Consider the following 18,172-nt stretch of genomic DNA (forward strand, 5'->3'; position numbering starts at 1 on the left):
AACGGCCGGAGGAGAATGTGTATGGAGAGGTTCAATGAAGGCTTGTCCACAATATTGACATATAGTAGTGTATGACTGTGAGTGTGTGGGTGTGCGAGTGTGTGTGTGTGTGTGTGTGTGTGAGAGAGAGAGAGAGAGAGAGATCAAGAAGGAGTGTGTGGGCATTGGCACACACATCGATTTGTACAGTGTGTTTGTATAGATGTGTGAATGACTGCGTGTGTATGGGAAGCATACTGTAAACACGTAGCGCCTGACTCGAGTGCGCGCGCGACTATTGTATGCATGTCCGTGTGTATACAGTATGTGTGTGTGTGTGCGTGTGTGTGTGTGTGTGTGTGCGCGTGTGCATGTGTGTGTGTGCGGGTGTGTGTTTCAGTATATGTCCATATCATTTCTCTCACAATCCTGTTACAGTACTTTTATACCTCTGGTAGGACTGTATCCTGTATTATTGTGTCTTTGAATCTAGAAAAATCCAATGTTTATCTTATTGTACTGTTCTTCGTAGCAGAGACAACTGTTCAAAAAGATGTACAACGAACGTTATCAAACTCTCATTTTTTAATTTCATTATCTTCAATATTTTTTAAAAATGGTATGTAATTATTTTTCCACAGTATTACATAAATAAAAGCACTGTTTTTTATATAAAGAAGAAGAGTGTGTCGTCTTTGGGCGGATGGGTTAAACAGTATACAGTATAGGGTTTATTAAAAGAATAATATCACTTTCAAATATACCTTTTTTGATTTCCCATGTTTCTTCATGAAAATTTCACAGCATGGGCTCTGAATAGTAAGCAATACAAACTAATATCAGGTATATGAGTGCAGGGTATTTTTTTTTTTTGAGTGTTAATCAATCAGAACAGAACTAACAGCATTGTTGTGGTACAATAATATGTGTAAAGTCCCATACATACACTTGGAATCAAAATAAGTAATAATAGTGAAAAAATAACAAAAATAAATTAAAAAGAGAATGAGACCAGCAACCACGGTGGTATATCTCTTATCATTACTATATATCAGCAATACCATAGGCAAAAAAGTGATCCCATGACCTCTTAAATCCTTCATTTTCATTATTAATTCTGGACAGCATGTGTTCATATGATGCAATTTCTGGCATAAATTCTAGCCTTTGTTTAAATTCTGGGGGCGAAGGTACTTTTCCACACTCGTAGGATCACTCGAATGGCCGTTACAACCCCAACTTTTATTACTGCCAAATCATATTTTGAAACTTCGAACTATTCTGCTTGGTCCCCTAACAGGCACAACCTCTGTGTTTTAGGTATAATAAAACCTAGGCCTTCCCCTATGCGTTCTACAACTTCTTCCCAAAAGGGGTTTACCAATTTACATTCCCAGAGTGCATGTAAAAATGTTCCTGTCTCTGTCTGGCACTTCCAGCAGAGGTCATTGGGCATTATTCCCATCCTATAAAGATTAGCAGGAGTAAAGTAGAACCTGTGTAAAACTTATTGTATTGAGTAAACTTTCCTCTGGCTTCCTTTATATACGTCCCTGAGTCTGACAGGATTTTTAGCCAGTTTTCATCACATATTTCACACTCTTAAGTCTTTCTGCCAGATGATATCCAGATTTTCACACGCACCTTTTTGTAACCCATTAAAGATCTCGTAAAACTGGGATGCCCTGTGTGTTATATTTGGTAGTTCCATAAATTCTATTACTGGGTTTCTACCCTGAGTAAATTTGCCTTTGGTGATACAATCTCTGATTTGCAGATATTTCCAGAAATTACCCTTATACACCAAGTTATACTTTTGTATACCAGATCAGAAAAGGTCATAAATCTTCCTTCTGAATACAAGTCGCTTATCTTATAAATTCCTTGTACATGCCATTGATCCCAGTAAACAGACCTTTTCCCAATTCGTATATCCGTATATATTATGATATAGATGTGCATATGATTGTCTTGAGTGTGATATCCACATAACTTGTGTGCTTCTCTCCAGACTGATTTCGAATGAACCAGAACTGGGTTTGAAGAATATCCATGTCCGTTAGTCTTTGGTCCATGTGAGAGAATATCCAAAGGTGTGAAGCAGCCAGCCATTTCTTTTTCAATACTGATCCAGCTGAGTTCATTGTCCTGTCTCCTCCAGTGTTCACTCAGTCTGGACATTTCAAATGCTAGGTTGTATAGCTTTACATTGGGAAGGCCTAATCCCCCTGTGTCTCTTGATGTCCTCATTTTCTTAATATTAATTCTTGGTCTTTTCCCATCCCAAAGAAATTCCCTGACCATCTTATTATAGACATATTATTATACATATTATCAAATTGTTTAAACAATGGTAATGATATGTCCAAAGGCAGCATCATGGAGACATAATTGAACTGTGGGGCAATCACCATTTTTATCACGTTTACTTCCCCCCACAAAGTGGTGGGTATTTTAAAGATAAAAGTTGTGATCCACCCTTTAATCAAGATAATAATATTACATATAATGATATGTGTGTGTGTGTGTGTGTGTGTGTGTGTGTGTGTGTCATGCTGCCACCCCATATAAAGGGAAAATGATGTTGCTTGGCACTGGAAAACTTTCAACAGTGAAGCAGGTTTGATAGGCAGCAGTAAGCGCAGACAAAGTTATTCCTACACTTTTCATATACGTTTACATACATAATTTATGTATATTTGATATACTTAAAACTGATTTCGAAAGAAAAAAAAAAACTGCACATTAACAGCAATAACAAGTAGGCTACTTTATGTATGGGGATCATGGACTGTATAAAATAGATGGGGATACATCACACCGATAGGTGGCAGACACAGTCACACGTTATACACCTAATGCGCCTCCAGAACAACAAAAGAAGATACTTCCAACGTCATTGGCCAGTCTAGCAGCCAAGATGGCAGCGACGGTGTTGAGGTCGCTTACCAAATTAGGACGTCCTTCAACAAAATTAATATTAAATAATAATTTGCTGAGCCCTGGTTGTGCTATCGTGCAAAACAGGTAAGATAACAAAAAATACAACACCTGACGCTTCGTGTGGCCATTGTATTGCCAGCCGTCTTGGCTTGAGCTCCACATAAATATGCACACTGAAAGGCTAATGTTAGCATAATGCTAAATAAGCCGACTTTTCTCTTCAAAGTAATTCGAGTCGCATGATACAAGTTTTACATTTTTTCTAAATGGAAAACGTCTGAACAAAGCATGCATATAAGTCATAGCGCAATGTCATCCTCGTCGCAGTGTAGGTTAACTTCCCTGCTGTCTAGTCGTAACCTAGCTAGCTAAGCTGTCACGGTTAGCTGTCTGATTAGCTAACGCGTGTCAGTGTTTACCACACTGGTTCTAACGTTATGCATCTTTTATGCTCTGTAAGGTCAAAGTATATCCCATGTTTGACAAGAATTGTAAACAAAACTGGTCAGTTTCGGGTTATAGGGTGGTAAATTAAACCACAGATCAGTTAACAATGTTGAAGAGTAAACGGTGTCTGTTTGGAACCGTTGTAGCAAAAATTAAGACCCTTATCGTTAATGCAAGGGGCACATAAGTAAAGGAAACCGGTATACGTGCAGTTTAGTGTCCCAAATTCCCCATACGATGTCCTTAATTAATTATAAACCTGCTAAACCACCTGTGCTACCCTAACCCTACCCCTAACCTTAACCCTAACCTTAACCTGTCTCAAATAAGACCCTCATCATTTGGGACACTCAGTTTTTGGAAAATAATTTGGGACACTAAACTGCACGTATACCCTAAATGTGTTGATTATGTAGCTAGTACCAAAGTCAAGGGGACTTGGAAATATAGGTTTGTTATTGACATATCCTGATACTGTTGGAGGTCTACTGATGAATAAATAAATGCTGATAAATGTAGCCATGTATTGATGATGCAACAATTTGCATTAATAAACCCACTTTGGTAAACTAGCAGGATCCATATCTTTGCGTGTCTCCCTCATCAGCCAATATGATTAGGCCTATCAGTTGGCAAGCACAGTGTAGCCCAGATCAGCACCCTTTTCGAAACAACAGGCCAAACAAATTGTGACTAAAACCTCTGTGTCAACATGGCTAATGCACCTACCTAATGTTTTTTTGTTGTTGTTGCATCTCTTCAATTGTCTGCACTGGCTCAGAACTGAAGGCTTACTAACACAACCTTACCTCATGTTAAGAATATTTTCAATGTTTTCACAGGCAGAAACAATGGCAGCCAGATGTGGAGTGGACAGAACAGTTTGCCGGGGCAGTGATGTACCCCACTGCCATTAATGAGAAATGGACCCCACCCCCATGGAATGGTACCACACACACACACACACACACACACACACACACACACACACACACACACACACACACACAGTCCCACTGTTAGGGCTACTATTTAAAGGATACTTGTTCCCTACTAACTACTTATTTTTAAGGCTTCATTTATTTTAATGAACAAGGCAAATGGAAAATGTTGCCCAGACAGTGTGAAAGCTGACAACCTTCTAATATGTTTATGAAATACAACATATCAAACTTTTTAAGGGATAGAATGATAAAGTCCTTGACTTATTTCCAGTGTTTTCCCTGCTGTTGTCAGTCCACCAAACATTATTAAGACGGAGACAGTCCTTCAGTGTCTGTGTGACAAAACTGTTGACATATACACAGTGCACTGATTTTAATACTTGGCTGTTTGCTAATACATTCAGAATCAAAACAGGTTTTAATGCCACAATAATTTCCCTCGGTGAAAGGTGCATACATAAACAAACACATTAAACATTAGTATAAAATAAACAATATAGAAAAACTAACATATACATACAAAGTCACTATTGCATAAGAAAAAAGGCTGAATGGGTTGAGTGCAAAATTTGCAAAGAATATATAGTATATGCAGCTTTTTCTATTGCTTTATGACTAGTGAGCCGTTTTATGGACATTTTTGAAACCATTTTCTTTCTACTATAGCTCCTACATGAAACTGCTCACAACCAGGCGTGTTGATTATTTTGAGGAACCAGGCCATGATTTCTGGGAAGAGACATTGGTGTTGAGATTTTCAAATGTATTTTCTGGCGCTTTGAACGCCATAAGTCGATTGCCATCTAGTTCCATTATATTGGGGAGAAGGCGGTCATCTCCACGGCCGATATCTCGCAACACTGGGCCGCTCACACCAAAACAATCCAGATTGATAAATATCACTGCAGGTATGAGGAAAAATATGTATTTTTGAGTTTGGGGTGAACTATCCCTTGAAACCTACATTGTTCCAAATGACATCTACTTTATAGGGTCTGGCCTGAGGTGCCAGAATAGGGCCCAAATAAGCATGACACATTTATAGTTCAAAGTGTAAATGTTTTTTCCTCACAAAACGTGATCAGTTTCAATGGTTGGCTGTAAGAAAAGCTGCAATTCTTGCTTTTTTTTGTTCTTATTTGGATTAGAAAATCAGACCCAGTATTTTTTTTTAACTTAATGATTTCATTTGCCTTATCCCTGCCTTGTATTGTTTTTTTCTCTTTGCAGACAAAGATGCTCCTGCAGAGAAGGATGTGTCCAACCTGACCATCAACTTTGGTCCCCAGCATCCTGCCGCTCACGGTGTGCTGCGTCTGGTCCTGGAGCTCAGCGGAGAGTCAGTCAAGAAATGCGACCCCCACATCGGCCTGCTTCACCGTGGCACAGAGAAGCTCATTGAGTACAAGACCTACCTGCAGGTACTAAAGGCCGTACTCAAACCAGTATCTGTAAATAGTCTTTCTGTGTTCTCCAACTCATATTTATTAGCTAGTGGTTTGAATAGCTCATACTGTATGCATGTTTTTGATGGTTGTAGAATCAGGGGTGCTCGTCTTGGTTTTACCCAGGCTGAGAAACGGCAGTTGCGGTGGATTCAAAGAACAGAACCGTAAATTGCAACACAGCTTATTGCAAAATCCTGTTTTATTGTGTTCAGCGCAACGACATACTGTGGAGAATGAGCTGGATTTACGGTGTAAAAAGTAGACGATGCAAGAGCAAATGACCAACCGCACTTTATCACTTGAAAACGACGAAATGAAATCAACAGACTTGATCAAAGCTGAAGAGGACCTTTATCATGTGTCATGTGTTGCATAACTCTTGGAAGTCCCTCACCCAGTGCGCTTTACTTTTTACTTCCTCTTCTTTTAATGTTACAGGCTCTGCCCTACTTTGACCGTCTGGATTATGTCTCCATGATGTGTAACGAGCAGGCCTACTCTCTGGCTGTGGAGAAGCTGCTCAACATCCAAGCTCCACCCCGTGCACAGTGGATCAGAGGTACAGGCTGGAAATGGTTAGGTGTCTGCACACTGCAAATTATTAATATTTCAATCAACACACACACACACACACACACACACACACACACACACACACACACACACACACACACACTTACACACTTACACACTTTATTGTTTATTTTTAAAGATTATTTTTGGGGCATTTTAGGCCTTTGATTCCACAGGACAGATGAAGACATGACAGGGGAGAGAGAGGGGGGAATGACATGCAGTAAAGGGCCGCAGGTCGGAGTCGAACCCGCGGCCGCTGCGTCGAGGAGTAAACCTCTATATATGTGCGCCTGCTCTACCAACTGAGCCAACCCGGCCACACTCTCACACTTTATTGTTAATTATTAGCAGTGAAGCTGGCCCCCCATGTCATCCAAAAATGATTTAAAAATGTAAAATATGCCCATTTAAATATACCAGGATGCAATGTGATATTAAATTGCTTTTCTTGTCCAACAACCAGTCCAAAACCTAAAGACCTAAAGATATATATATTTTTTTTTAAATCTTTACATCCATTAGTTTGTCAATAGACTCATCAACTTTGAATGGTTGGTTGTGTTCTGTGTTGTGCTTGCAGTTCTGTACGGAGAGATGACTCGCATCCTTAACCACATCATGGGCGTCACCACGCACGCCCTCGACATTGGTGCCATGACCCCCTTCTTCTGGATGTTCGAGGAGAGAGAGAAGGTCAGAATCTGTCTGTCCTGGATTGTTTTTAAAACTTTGTTTGTCTGGGGAAGGTGCTGTTGTCAGACCTCTCAGTTCTCACAGTTCCTTAGCAACAGTCTTAACGTTTGCTGACTACTCCTAAAAGGATGAACAGCATGAGAGTGCCATTCATGACCCTAACGTTCCTCAAAAGAAGTTATCGAGTTACTAAAAATCATGCAACTCTATGGGAGTAAACGGAACCTTTGTGACCCCAAAAAGAAGAGACATGACTTTGTGAACTAGCTGCAGACAGTAACTTGAGATAAGTGGCCTTTTTAGATCTGTGGCCTACCATATAGTGGTTGCATGAGAGTTTGGAGATTTTATTTTTCCGATTAGATGCCCAGTCTTACTCTTAACTGTGCCTTTTGTTTCCTCTCAGATGTTTGAGTTTTATGAGCGAGTGTCCGGAGCCAGAATGCACGCTGCATACGTCAGACCTGGTGGTGTGCATCAGGTAGGGGAACTCATTAAATAATAGTGTTTGTTTTTTTTTATAACAAAATAAGGATCTCCTTGGGGAAAATTGTGTTATTTCAACAGCTGCAAAGAGCAACGTCAAAGATGTATCAAGCAAATAACCTGTAGATCAGATTAGGATAAATGAGCGTGATCAGTGAAGTGCTAATGATCTTACATGTGTTTCAGGATTTGCCAGTTGGCCTGATGGATGACATCTATGAGTGGTGCAAGAATTTCTCCATTAGAATCGATGAAGTAGAAGAGGTAAACAACTTTAGGGCCCTATTTTAACTAACTAAGCACACGGCGTGAAGCGCCTGGTGCAGGTGCGTTTAGGGCGTGTCCAAATCCACTTTTGCTAGACGGCGGAAAAAAAAGGGTCCGTGCGCCGGGCGCATGGTTCAAAAGGGTTGTACTTAGTGTCTTCATTAATCAGAGGTGTGTTTTGGGCGTAACATGCAATAAACCAATCAGAGATCATCTCCCATTCCCTTTAAAAGCCAGGCGCGTTTGGACCTTGGAGCATTGCTATTATGATGGCGGATTTGCACCATAATATTTTTCTTTGTAATCTTTTGCATGTTTGGGTGCTGCTGTGCGTCCCTATGTGTGTAACAAGCATAGTGTGTGTGCACTGTGCATAAGCCTAGGCACATTTTACTAATTCACTTTTAAAATAACAATGAAATGCTGCGCTATTGACTTTAGACCAGGTTTTTGTTGGTCAGTGGCGCGATCACTTCCCGCTGCCTCAAGATAGCAATACGCCCAGAATGCACCTGAACACACCTCCCTGTAAGACCAGACTGTGTTGGTTGTAAACTAGCAAAGACACTTGCGTCAGGCTTTGCGTTGCGCCGGGTGCAAGAGGCCCCTAATCTTTTAAATCTCCACAAGCTCTTAACATGATAAGGATGTGGTGAAGATCTGTCATCTATCAGTGAATCTGTTGGTTTTCTGCTGCAGATGTTAACCAACAATCGCATCTGGAAGAATCGTACTGTAGACATCGGGGTGATATCCGCCGAGGATGCCCTGAACTATGGCTTCAGGTAACCCACTAATGAATGTGAAAATACCTCTTCCCTTTCCGTCAGTTGCAGTTCATGAAATGCACAAATATTTGAGTTAGTTTGATTAGCAGAAATGTGCATAGAGTGTGATATTTATCACCTCTCTCTTCGCCCCTCCACCAGTGGAGTGATGCTGCGAGGGTCCGGCATCAAGTGGGACCTGAGAAAGTCTCAGCCTTACGACAAGTATGACGAAGTGGAGTTTGACATCCCCATTGGAAGCAAAGGAGACTGCTATGACAGGTAAAAGATTAGCAAATGGCTGTAGATATTATTTAACAGTGTCTTTAGTTCAATGTTCTTGTCCCTTTTTTCTGTCAAGTCAGGGGCTCGTTTCACCAAATGTGCAGCATGCAAGCTAGGCCTGCACGATATTCAGTCCCTCCAGAAAAACGTGATTATGCGATCGGATAATTCAATGCATAATCAGCCAAATTTGCCGCATAAATTGCAGATTTCCGTGCAAAATATTCGGGGGCTTGCATGATTTCATAATTCCCGCATTTTCGTTGCAAAAAACTCACATATATCTTCGCAGAATGTTGAAAAATGTTGCATTTACCTCACACAAGAGCAGCCATTTCCCCTGTTGCCATGGGAACATTATGAAGTGACGTTATGAAGTGACGTAATTACGCGACGTGAACATCATCGAAAAGCTGCAAACCCCGCGATGAAGCCATGATGAAACCGCAGTTTTTGCAAGTTCCCACAATTTCATCGCATAAAATTGCCCGCAACAGTCGCAAAAAAAACTCTTGGAAGGACTGATATTGGAAAAAACTGACATTGCAACATTTTTTTCCTGCAATATATATTGCGATATGAAAAAAGACTAATTTTTACAAGATGACATAAATAGCTCTATTTGGAAATAATAAACCATTCTCGACTACTGGGATGATTTTAAAATGGAGGTCATCTACATAGGAAATAAAAATAAAAAAGGAACTTTTCTAATGTGAACCATCAATAAACCATTCTTTGTTGAACGCTTTACAAACACCAAAGCAATCAAGTGCTGTGACTACTCTTCTGAAGTGATTTTGTAGAGGGAAGTCAGTATAACACACTGGTTGACTGACATGACACCATTGTATTCATATCTACTATCAATCCAGGCTAAAGTCAATGATATTAATAATGCATGCACGTTGCTTCCTCTAAGTTTCAGGTTGTGGTCGTCGACTAGCAGGGCCTGCCTGTGCATGCAGAGGTTGGTTGTAACTAGCTATTTTTAATTGTGTGTCTGTGTGTGTCTGTGTCTGTGTGTCTGTGTGTTCCAGGTATCTGTGCAGAGTGGAGGAGATGAGGCAGTCCCTGAGGATCATGCACCAGGCGCTCAACAAGATGCCAGAAGGAGAGATTAAGGTGGATGATGCCAAGATTGCCCCGCCCAAGAGGTCTGAGATGAAGGTGAGCTGAGAGCGCCCCCCCCCCCCCCACCCCACCCTGCATGCTGTGAGATGTGTCTTGAAAATGTTGCACCTTTTTTTTTTCCTTTCTGGATTTCCCCCTGTGCTTCATCACTTCTGTGTGTTGATTACATTTCAGTGCTGTTACTAATGTGTCTTCACACTACCCTCTTTGCAGAATTAGGCCATTCTGCTGTAAAGTGCACTTTTAACTTGGCTGCCCCTGTTCATCTCAGTGTTGGAACGTTCAGTGCCTTTTTACGTCTCAATCAGATTGAACTCCCTCGAACGTTTGTTGTGTCATTTTCAAAACAGCTGCTGAGATGACATGTTCAATGTGCTCCTTGTCCTAGACGTCCATGGAGTCTCTGATCCACCACTTTAAACTGTACACAGAGGGCTACCAGGTCCCCCCCGGGTCCACGTACACAGCTGTGGAGGCACCCAAGGTGAGACCTCATCATATTTCTGTATAAACTTGCCTTTTTTGCCATTTAGCTCTGACTCGCCGCATTAGTAAAATAACCTGCAGTCGCCCTGATGGATTTTAACTTGGCAAACAAAAAGTGTGCGACTCTGTAGATCCTCAGTACACAAGGTTTTATTTCTTAATTCACTGGGAAGCCTTTGTAGGCCCTTAGGGACTTGATGTGATGTAATATGCTTACTGGAGTGTTATTTGTGTGTCTCCCCATGTGTCGCTTGCAGGGCGAGTTTGGTGTTTATTTGGTATCCGACGGCTCCAGCAGACCCTATCGCTGCAAGATCAAAGCTCCTGGATTCACTCACTTGGTGCGCACTTAAAACTTCTCCACACACTGAAATATTAAACACACAGGGTATCATTTATTTAGCACGTTTAACGGCTTGTCCTTAAGGCTACTTTTAGTTCATTAAGTAGATTTTATAAAGTACTATAGAACCGTACAGAAACACCCCGCCCCCACCACCACCACCTTTCTCTCTCCCTTCCTGTTCATCTCTTAGCTCATGGGTACATGAACTTCTGTTTAATGTAGTCGTTTGAATTTTGGTCTTCGAGGCTAAAAATGTCTTTAAAGTTGCATAAACAAACTATTAGAGTAGTTAGTGCATTAACTTCAGGCTATAATCTCATGACTTATGAATATTCCATTTTCTAAGAGCCTATCTGGCCTGAATGTTGTCGGCTGTTCTTCAGTTATTCTGAATTAATGGCTGTTTTCTTCCCTCTAGGCTGGTCTGGATAAAATGTCCAAAGGACACATGCTGGCTGATGTGGTGGCCATTATTGGTAAGGAAGTGATAATTGATCAAGAATCCCGCTTCAGAAGGGCAATACTTGAGTACAAAAACATGAACTTTGTACTGAGCCTTTTTTCCTTCTTCTTCTTCTGACAGGTACACAGGACATAGTGTTTGGTGAAGTTGACCGTTAACGTGAAGCTGCTCATGTGTTGGTTCCCCCGAAGAGGAGAATTCATTCTCTCCTCCACACATCTGTTAGTGAGGTTCTCTTCCTGTTCACTATTCGCTGTAGTGAGGCTTTCGACAGATGACTCTGCTTATAATCAGTGATGTACAATGCCCAAATAAACCTAATAAATATTTTATGACCAAACAGCAAAGTAGTGAGTTGTATTTATTTCACCATCACATTGCATTAGGGTGATTTTAGAGGGATTTATATGACTTTAAACGCAAATCTTTTTCAAACGCGCCATTTCCTTGACTCGTCTGAATAAAGTATTAAAGATGAGAGCAAAGCCTCAATGTGTGTATGTCCTTCCTCTGGTTGGTGTTAAAAGGGGGAGTGGTCTGATGTGATCTAAGACAAATGGACTTAGAGCTCAGACCACAACTTCCCCTGTTGTCAGTGAGGTATGAAACATTCGAGTGTTCACCAGAACGCAGAAGAGAAGAAAAAAAAACCCACCCACAAGTTGTCGTGTTTACTGTGTGCTGGCCACTTTGCGGAGCCAAGTCGTCCGTGTTGAGCCTGTTTTACCATGGCCGTGTGTGGCAGGAACCTGTTACTGATGGCCATTCCTCTGTGGATGAGTTTTGGGAGAGCTGGTGAGTTGAGACATTAAATTGGGATATATTGACCTAATTCAGATACATGAACACAAGCTGCGCTGTTGACTTGTATGGTTAACCAGGGTGAATATAAGGGGTCTGTTGACATGATGAATTAGTAAAAAATGAAAATACTACTTTTGGCATATGTTTAATGAAAGCAGTGAGTTGTCTTTGTATTTTTTACTTTTGGCCTTATTCCACCCAGTGTTGGCAGCAGAAATGTAGTCACCACATTACAGTTCCTGTGAAAAGAGAAGTTGACCATGTTGGTTCTTGTGACTTGTGGCAAAGGCCGCTGAGGCTGGTGTGCATGGCTACTTTTCTGTGTTACGGTTGTCATGGCAAATATTCAGTATTTTAGGATTATTACAATTAAGAACATGTATGTAATACACAGCTTTAACAGCTATCCGTTAAACTGCAGTGAAACTTGAATGTAATGTAATAAACCATTTTACAACTTTCAATGCATTTCTACACCCGTATAGACATGCATATCTAGCCTTGAACTGTCAGTTAATATTGGGCATCTAATAGGCCAAGAAGACATTAACAGTTCAGCTAAAACAGTGAAAGTAATAGAGAAATTTGGCAACTTTTTAAATCATTTAATTTGAGTACTTTTTAAATAAATAAAAAAAGCCAAATAGTTAATGGTTCCAGCTTTTCGAATGTGGAGATCAGCTTCTTCTCTGTGGTTATATCAGTCAGGTAAATCATTTTGTAACTCAAATTGTGAATTTACCAAATTATGAATTGATTAATAGAGAAAATAACTGGGAGATTATTTTATAATTCAAAAATACTCGCAAGTTTTAGCCATGTTTTAACAGTTGCAATTCTTTTTTTTTCTTGTGTAATTTAGAAATTCAAACGGGTGCAATTAATGTGTATGTTGAGATATTTCAGTTATTTATTCCAAACCACAACTGACTACGGCCTACTTCTAGTATCTGTGGTTTATGAGGCAGAAAGACCTCACTTTTGAAAACATGTTTCCTCTATCCACTTAGTATACTGAGCAGTTAAAGAGATAGACCTGCACATAGACAATTTAGAAATCCCTCTATGTTCTTCCTTATAACACCATCAGTCAGTTGCAGGTGTCTGGAGTCGGGAGAATCCACTTACTAGAAAAAAAGGCTCTTAAATTGGCTATAGAATATGAGTGATGCTAATTGTTATCAGACTATTTTGTAATTTAGGGGACTTACGAAGCTGTTTCCTTTGCAACATTGCGAAACCAAAAGAGATGTTGGTGTGTTATCTACATCAACATATCTCTGGCCCCCGGCGAAGACAACTTGTACAGCTGAACAGCGGCATTCAAAACTGAATTCAACATTTTCACTTATAATATAACTGTCCATCCATAACCAACATGCCAAATATGTCCAACGTTAGCCGTCAATATCATGTGCAATGTGTGGGAAGTAATGACGTGATCACAGATTTCAGAGAAGTGGTTCATTTCCACTAAATTAAAGGAAGGGACGGAAATAGAGGTGTGTTATGGTTGTCATGGTAATGGTTATTGTATCTAATTGAGTTTCATATATTAGTTTAGTTGTATTTACACTATGAGGTCAAACACTAATTAGTTACCTCTGGGCCAATTAATGGTTTTGGTGACCCGATCATATTTAAAATCTATTGGAATGTAATTGATTTAAACATGTACTGCATATGGTCAAACGTTCATATTACAGTGTGAATCTGACTGAACAATGGGTGAATTGTCTTTATTGATGAAGTAAGTCAAGAAACAAAATACCAAAAATATGGATTGCACTGTGCCACGTGAATCCTTTCCAGTTAAGTAGAAGTCAGTTAAAATGATACATTATAAAGATAACTTATGATTAATTAAATGTGCTAATGAGTCAGTTCCATTGTTCTGTCTTAAATGTATTAAGTATGTAAGTTATGTTTTTGAAAAGGCTTTTAAATTTTACTTTTAATTATTGAATTTGCTAATGTGACTTCCTGTCAAACTGTTTTTGTGTTTAAACGGTCACAGTTTTAATTATGTCATCTTTTTAATTTAAATTGATTTTTAAGGGTTAAAGATAAGTAACTTTTAAATTAAGTGATTATGAAAACAGTTGCTATTTAAGCAGTGAATCATAAGATGGAATATGGCAAATGTAATAACGAAATAACATCTAAAAGCCATTTAGAACAACAGAATCATTAATTTGGATTATCATTTTATAACTTTGATCATTTTTACCTGATGGTCTGAAGACCAAAACATCCTTAATAAAATATGTCGGGTCCTGCGCTCACTCTACATTATCCCTCTTATTACATGGACACTTGCTAAAAAAAAAAAAAAACAATATTTGACACTAAATATTAATTTAAAAAGATTTTATTGATTTAAAAATGGTCCCCCAGAGTCTATGATCACAACTGCATCCATAGCAATAGTCTGTTATTCAACTGTCTTTGACAGTAATTGACCGATCACAATTTAGTATTCAACAAAACTGTATAATAAACATTTTTAACTGTTAAAATAAGTAATCACTAATGAGGTTGCATGTACAACAAAGTTGACAAAAAATATTCAAACGACAGCAATAGGAAAACAATAATGGGTAAAAGCTTGTCAACCTCCACGTGCTCCTACTCCTACAATCAAAATGCAAGTATGTTCAACGAAATAATAATCAATCCTCTAATTCACCATATTTCATATGCAACCCTGTGCAGCCATATAACACGTATGGTTTGCTCTGTATGCCTTCTTAGGTAATGGCTGCTGTCTCTGTTTGTGTCACAATCTGAAATTGGGACAGCAACGTTACATAATACTGTTTTGTAAATGACAAAGAAAAAGCCCCACCATCACATGATATGATATATTGATGCAAAAATTAGGAAAAGTTTATTAAGGGAGGACAGGCTCTGAGATGAATCTGAAATGATGATGTCAATGTAATCACTTATTTTGTGATCAACATAGTGTATGTAGAAGGGCTGGTATTAAAGTGTTTTCCTGTGCTTTCTCAGCTGCTCTTTCAGACTCCCATATCTGTTACGTGCTGGATGGTATCCTGTTTACGTACGGCCTCATCCTGACAGCTCTCTACTGTAGACTCAAGGTTTGCATGCTACATATTCGCCTCTACAAGAAACATCAAATGTATATCACAAATGATGTTTATGCAAAAACAGAATCCCTTTTGATTGGGAATGAACATTACATTTTTCATTGTCTGACCAAAGACAAGCTGTAGTATCATTAAAACGCAATCTGGTACATGACTAATGTTAATGTAAAATAGGGTGTCGTCAGCGAAATGAAGCACTGGGGAAAAAAAGTGTCAAAGACAAAATATTTTTGCTAGAATACATTAATATCATACGCAGATGTGTAACCTTAAACAGTGCAACTTAGATTTAGATTTTCTGATTGTGGAATAATTATCGTTTGCTCCCAAAATAAAACGTAAACGAGCCTGAGCTTATTTGCTTTTGACTTTTGTACCAGTCATGTACCAGGAGCATGGAGTGCAATCTTCACTCATGCACCAATATGTTCTTATGGCCAGTAAACAGAGTTAAAAAGTTAATGAAAATACAATATAAAAATTACTTTACAAATGGATGGTAAAACTACAGTTTGACAACTTTCAACTTTCACTCATTTAAAACTTCTGCAGATCCTCAATGCTCGGGAATATGCAGCTGAGAACGCAAAGGGCAAGAAGGTAAGAATAAACACATGCAAACTGTACATGCGTACCTAACATAGAAATGGCTCATAGTCTAAAATGGATGTAGAAGGCTTAGAACAAACTCTTTAGCAGAGAGTACAATTCACCACAGCGCAAACTGGAGTTTCAGTGAACAAACTAGAGGCTGAGTTTCTCTGGAGGCAAAAATAATGTCACTGGTAAACCTCAGTAGGGCAAACAGCGACATGTTGTTTTATCTCAGCAGCCCAGCACTGGCAGCTGTTAAAGTATTCTGACGGCTCTGACCCAGCTGTCTCATCACATTCCAATGAAAAGCCTATTTTCATTATCATGCTTTCATTGGTGGCCACCTGCGACTAAATTGCCCTGTTTAACTGCTAAATTCAAGGTGGATGGACATTTTTAAATGAAAAATAAAAATGATCAGCATTAAAAACCACTTTTTTTTATTGGTTCATTCATGATCAAGGCGTGCATGTTCCTGGGTTTAAAAGTAACTTTCTTAGCACGCAGGGCCGACCTCTAGCTCACCCACATACACTCACATAGCTCGTTCTTCCTCTTTCCCAGGGCTCATACTTTATGTTCACATACATACGTACCCTGTCACAGCCAATTACTAAGACAAAAAAGACAATGTCACAATGAGTGTGTTCTGAGTCATACAGAATCTAATATTGTTCTATTCTACCCCTGACAGAATGTTGAAGAGGGCATCTATACGGTGAGTTTTGTTGCTGTGATGTAATATAAAGACAGCTGATTGCTTAGTTATTATCATTATTATTATTATTATGAAATTATAGTGTAGACTGAATTTCTCATTTTCATTTTCCTGTTTCACCTCCAGGGTTTGACTCCTCACGCTGCGGACACTTATGAAACTATTGGCATGAAGAAGTGAATCCAAGACAGATCTTTTCCTTTAACCCTCTGAGGTCTAAGGGTATTTTCACACATCTTCTTACATTCCCCTTTTTAAGGTGTTTAATGTGTTTAATGTGTTTCGTATCAAAAATGTTCAGAACGAACTCAGATTTCTGTATAGTGATGTCCACATTTTTTTTTCCCAGAGCAATGTGTAAAGAGATAATTTGGCACTAAAGCTGAAACGTTGCTGTTGGCTTTTTGAAATTCCTCAAATCAAATTTTTAAAACAAACCTTAACTTATGATGTGTTGTACGAATTGTTTCGGTGCTTGACATGAGTCCACCAAAGTCCTTAGGTTACATATGATTTAAATAGTAAATACATGTCTGAAATGAACTTTTGCAATATCACTTTTTGAGTAGGGTTTTGTCAAACTTTGTTTGGACTCAACGGTGCTTCTGTCGTCCTCAGAGGGTTAAATCCCTCTTTTTGTTTTATTTAAATATTGCATATCTAACCTTGCTTATTAGAGTTTGAGAGACTGTGAGATTGCGTGCACCAGTGTTCATTTCCCTTTTTGCTTTTAAGGGAAGTTAAGAAGGACGACACAGAAATAAAGAAGTTGGGCCCAAGATGGGCAATTTCACAAATGCTTACCCTTGTTGCTGTAAGGTTTTTAATTTTATTTTTCACTGTTCTGTTGCATATATTTAATTTTCACGCAAATACATTTTAAACTGTAACGCTTCAGACACACTTTGTATTGTAATGCTTATGAAACAAAAAATGAAATGGGTGTTATATTTTGTGTGTATAGACGTGTTTAACTAACTTCCTCTTTTAGGCAATTTGAAAGATGTCTAGTTAGATGTTTAGTGCAAGATGGTAGATACTGTAATAAAAATAGCTGGGTTCCAAACCTCAGAGATACTGAGCAGTGTTTCCTGCACACCACCGGATGGCAGTGATGGTGTCTTTGCTGTTCCATACCCCACAGAAAAGCTTGTGAAAACTCATGCCTGTATGATGCACACAGCACCTATTAAATGTTCAACTTGCTTATTAAATATCTTTGTCTGTCTTTGAATTGCAGTGGTATATCAGGGCTACCCTGTCACCTAGATATTAGGTTTATGTAGGGCAGGGGGATCAAACTCAAGTTCACTAAGAGCCACACTGGACAATGAGAATCACATCAAGGGCCAGGCATTTACAGTTTATTGACATGCTTGTATTTAATCAAAAAAAGTTTTTGACTGTCTCATATAGCCCTCTCACTTCCAGTTTGGTCGACATAAAGCCCACAAAGAAGTCAGCAAAAAAAGTTTCTTAGCCATTACAGAAAGGAGCAAATCAAGCAAAAACAACCATTCTGATTATATTTTTTAAATGGAATCACAGGCCTGAATATGCAAACTCTCTGGTTCTGTGGGAATTTTGAGTCTCAAAGTCAGCAAATCTGCCAAATTCTGCTTTGAGTGTTGTGTGGTTGCAGTTTGAAAAAACAGTTTCCCGTCTTTTTGGTTTAG

General features: G+C 39.1%; 2 protein-coding genes across 3 annotated transcripts; both read left to right on the forward strand.

The window, feature by feature from the left end:
- Positions 1 to 2,856: 2,856 nt before the first annotated feature.
- On the forward strand, positions 2,857 to 11,607 carry ndufs2 (NADH:ubiquinone oxidoreductase core subunit S2). The gene is made up of 14 exons (XM_031288451.2): positions 2,857 to 3,006; positions 4,212 to 4,315; positions 5,544 to 5,734; positions 6,200 to 6,320; positions 6,918 to 7,030; positions 7,437 to 7,511; positions 7,703 to 7,780; positions 8,483 to 8,568; positions 8,713 to 8,832; positions 9,876 to 10,005; positions 10,358 to 10,453; positions 10,713 to 10,796; positions 11,220 to 11,277; positions 11,385 to 11,607. Exons 1-14 carry the CDS (start codon positions 2,900 to 2,902, stop codon positions 11,420 to 11,422), a joined length of 1,401 nt encoding a protein of 466 aa, XP_031144311.1. The 5' UTR covers positions 2,857 to 2,899; the 3' UTR covers positions 11,423 to 11,607.
- A 199-nt stretch (positions 11,608 to 11,806) lies between these two features.
- On the forward strand, positions 11,807 to 17,406 carry fcer1g (Fc fragment of IgE, high affinity I, receptor for; gamma polypeptide). Of its 2 annotated transcripts, XR_004103187.2 has the most exons (6): positions 11,807 to 12,059; positions 15,084 to 15,175; positions 15,737 to 15,784; positions 16,473 to 16,496; positions 16,623 to 16,980; positions 17,066 to 17,406. XR_004103187.2 is itself a non-coding variant. In XM_031288452.2 (5 exons), the coding sequence occupies exons 1-5, from the start codon at positions 11,993 to 11,995 to the stop codon at positions 16,674 to 16,676; spliced, it is 285 nt and encodes a 94-aa protein (XP_031144312.1). In that variant the 5' UTR covers positions 11,807 to 11,992; the 3' UTR covers positions 16,677 to 17,406. The 2 variants fall into 2 exon arrangements, 1 of the variants encoding a protein (XP_031144312.1); XM_031288452.2 differs by having other exon boundaries at positions 16,623 to 17,406.
- The last annotated feature ends 766 nt before the right edge of the window (positions 17,407 to 18,172 follow it).

Source organism: Sander lucioperca, chromosome 17 (assembly GCF_008315115.2).
Source record: "Sander lucioperca isolate FBNREF2018 chromosome 17, SLUC_FBN_1.2, whole genome shotgun sequence".
Classification (NCBI taxonomy): Eukaryota; Metazoa; Chordata; class Actinopteri; order Perciformes; family Percidae; genus Sander; species Sander lucioperca.

Coding starts and splice junctions, on each gene's coding strand:
- ndufs2 (XM_031288451.2), top strand. CDS start 2,900: ATGGCAGCGACGGTGTTGAGGTCGCTTACCAAATTAGGACGTCCTTCA. Junction 10,454..10,712: donor CAGCTGTGGAGGCACCCAAG/GTGAGACCTCAT, acceptor TGTCGCTTGCAG/GGCGAGTTTGGTGTTTATTT. Junction 10,797..11,219: donor CTCCTGGATTCACTCACTTG/GTGCGCACTTAA, acceptor TCTTCCCTCTAG/GCTGGTCTGGATAAAATGTC.
- fcer1g (XM_031288452.2), top strand. CDS start 11,993: ATGGCCGTGTGTGGCAGGAACCTGTTACTGATGGCCATTCCTCTGTGG. Junction 12,060..15,083: donor GATGAGTTTTGGGAGAGCTG/GTGAGTTGAGAC, acceptor GTGCTTTCTCAG/CTGCTCTTTCAGACTCCCAT. Junction 15,785..16,472: donor AGAACGCAAAGGGCAAGAAG/GTAAGAATAAAC, acceptor TACCCCTGACAG/AATGTTGAAGAGGGCATCTA.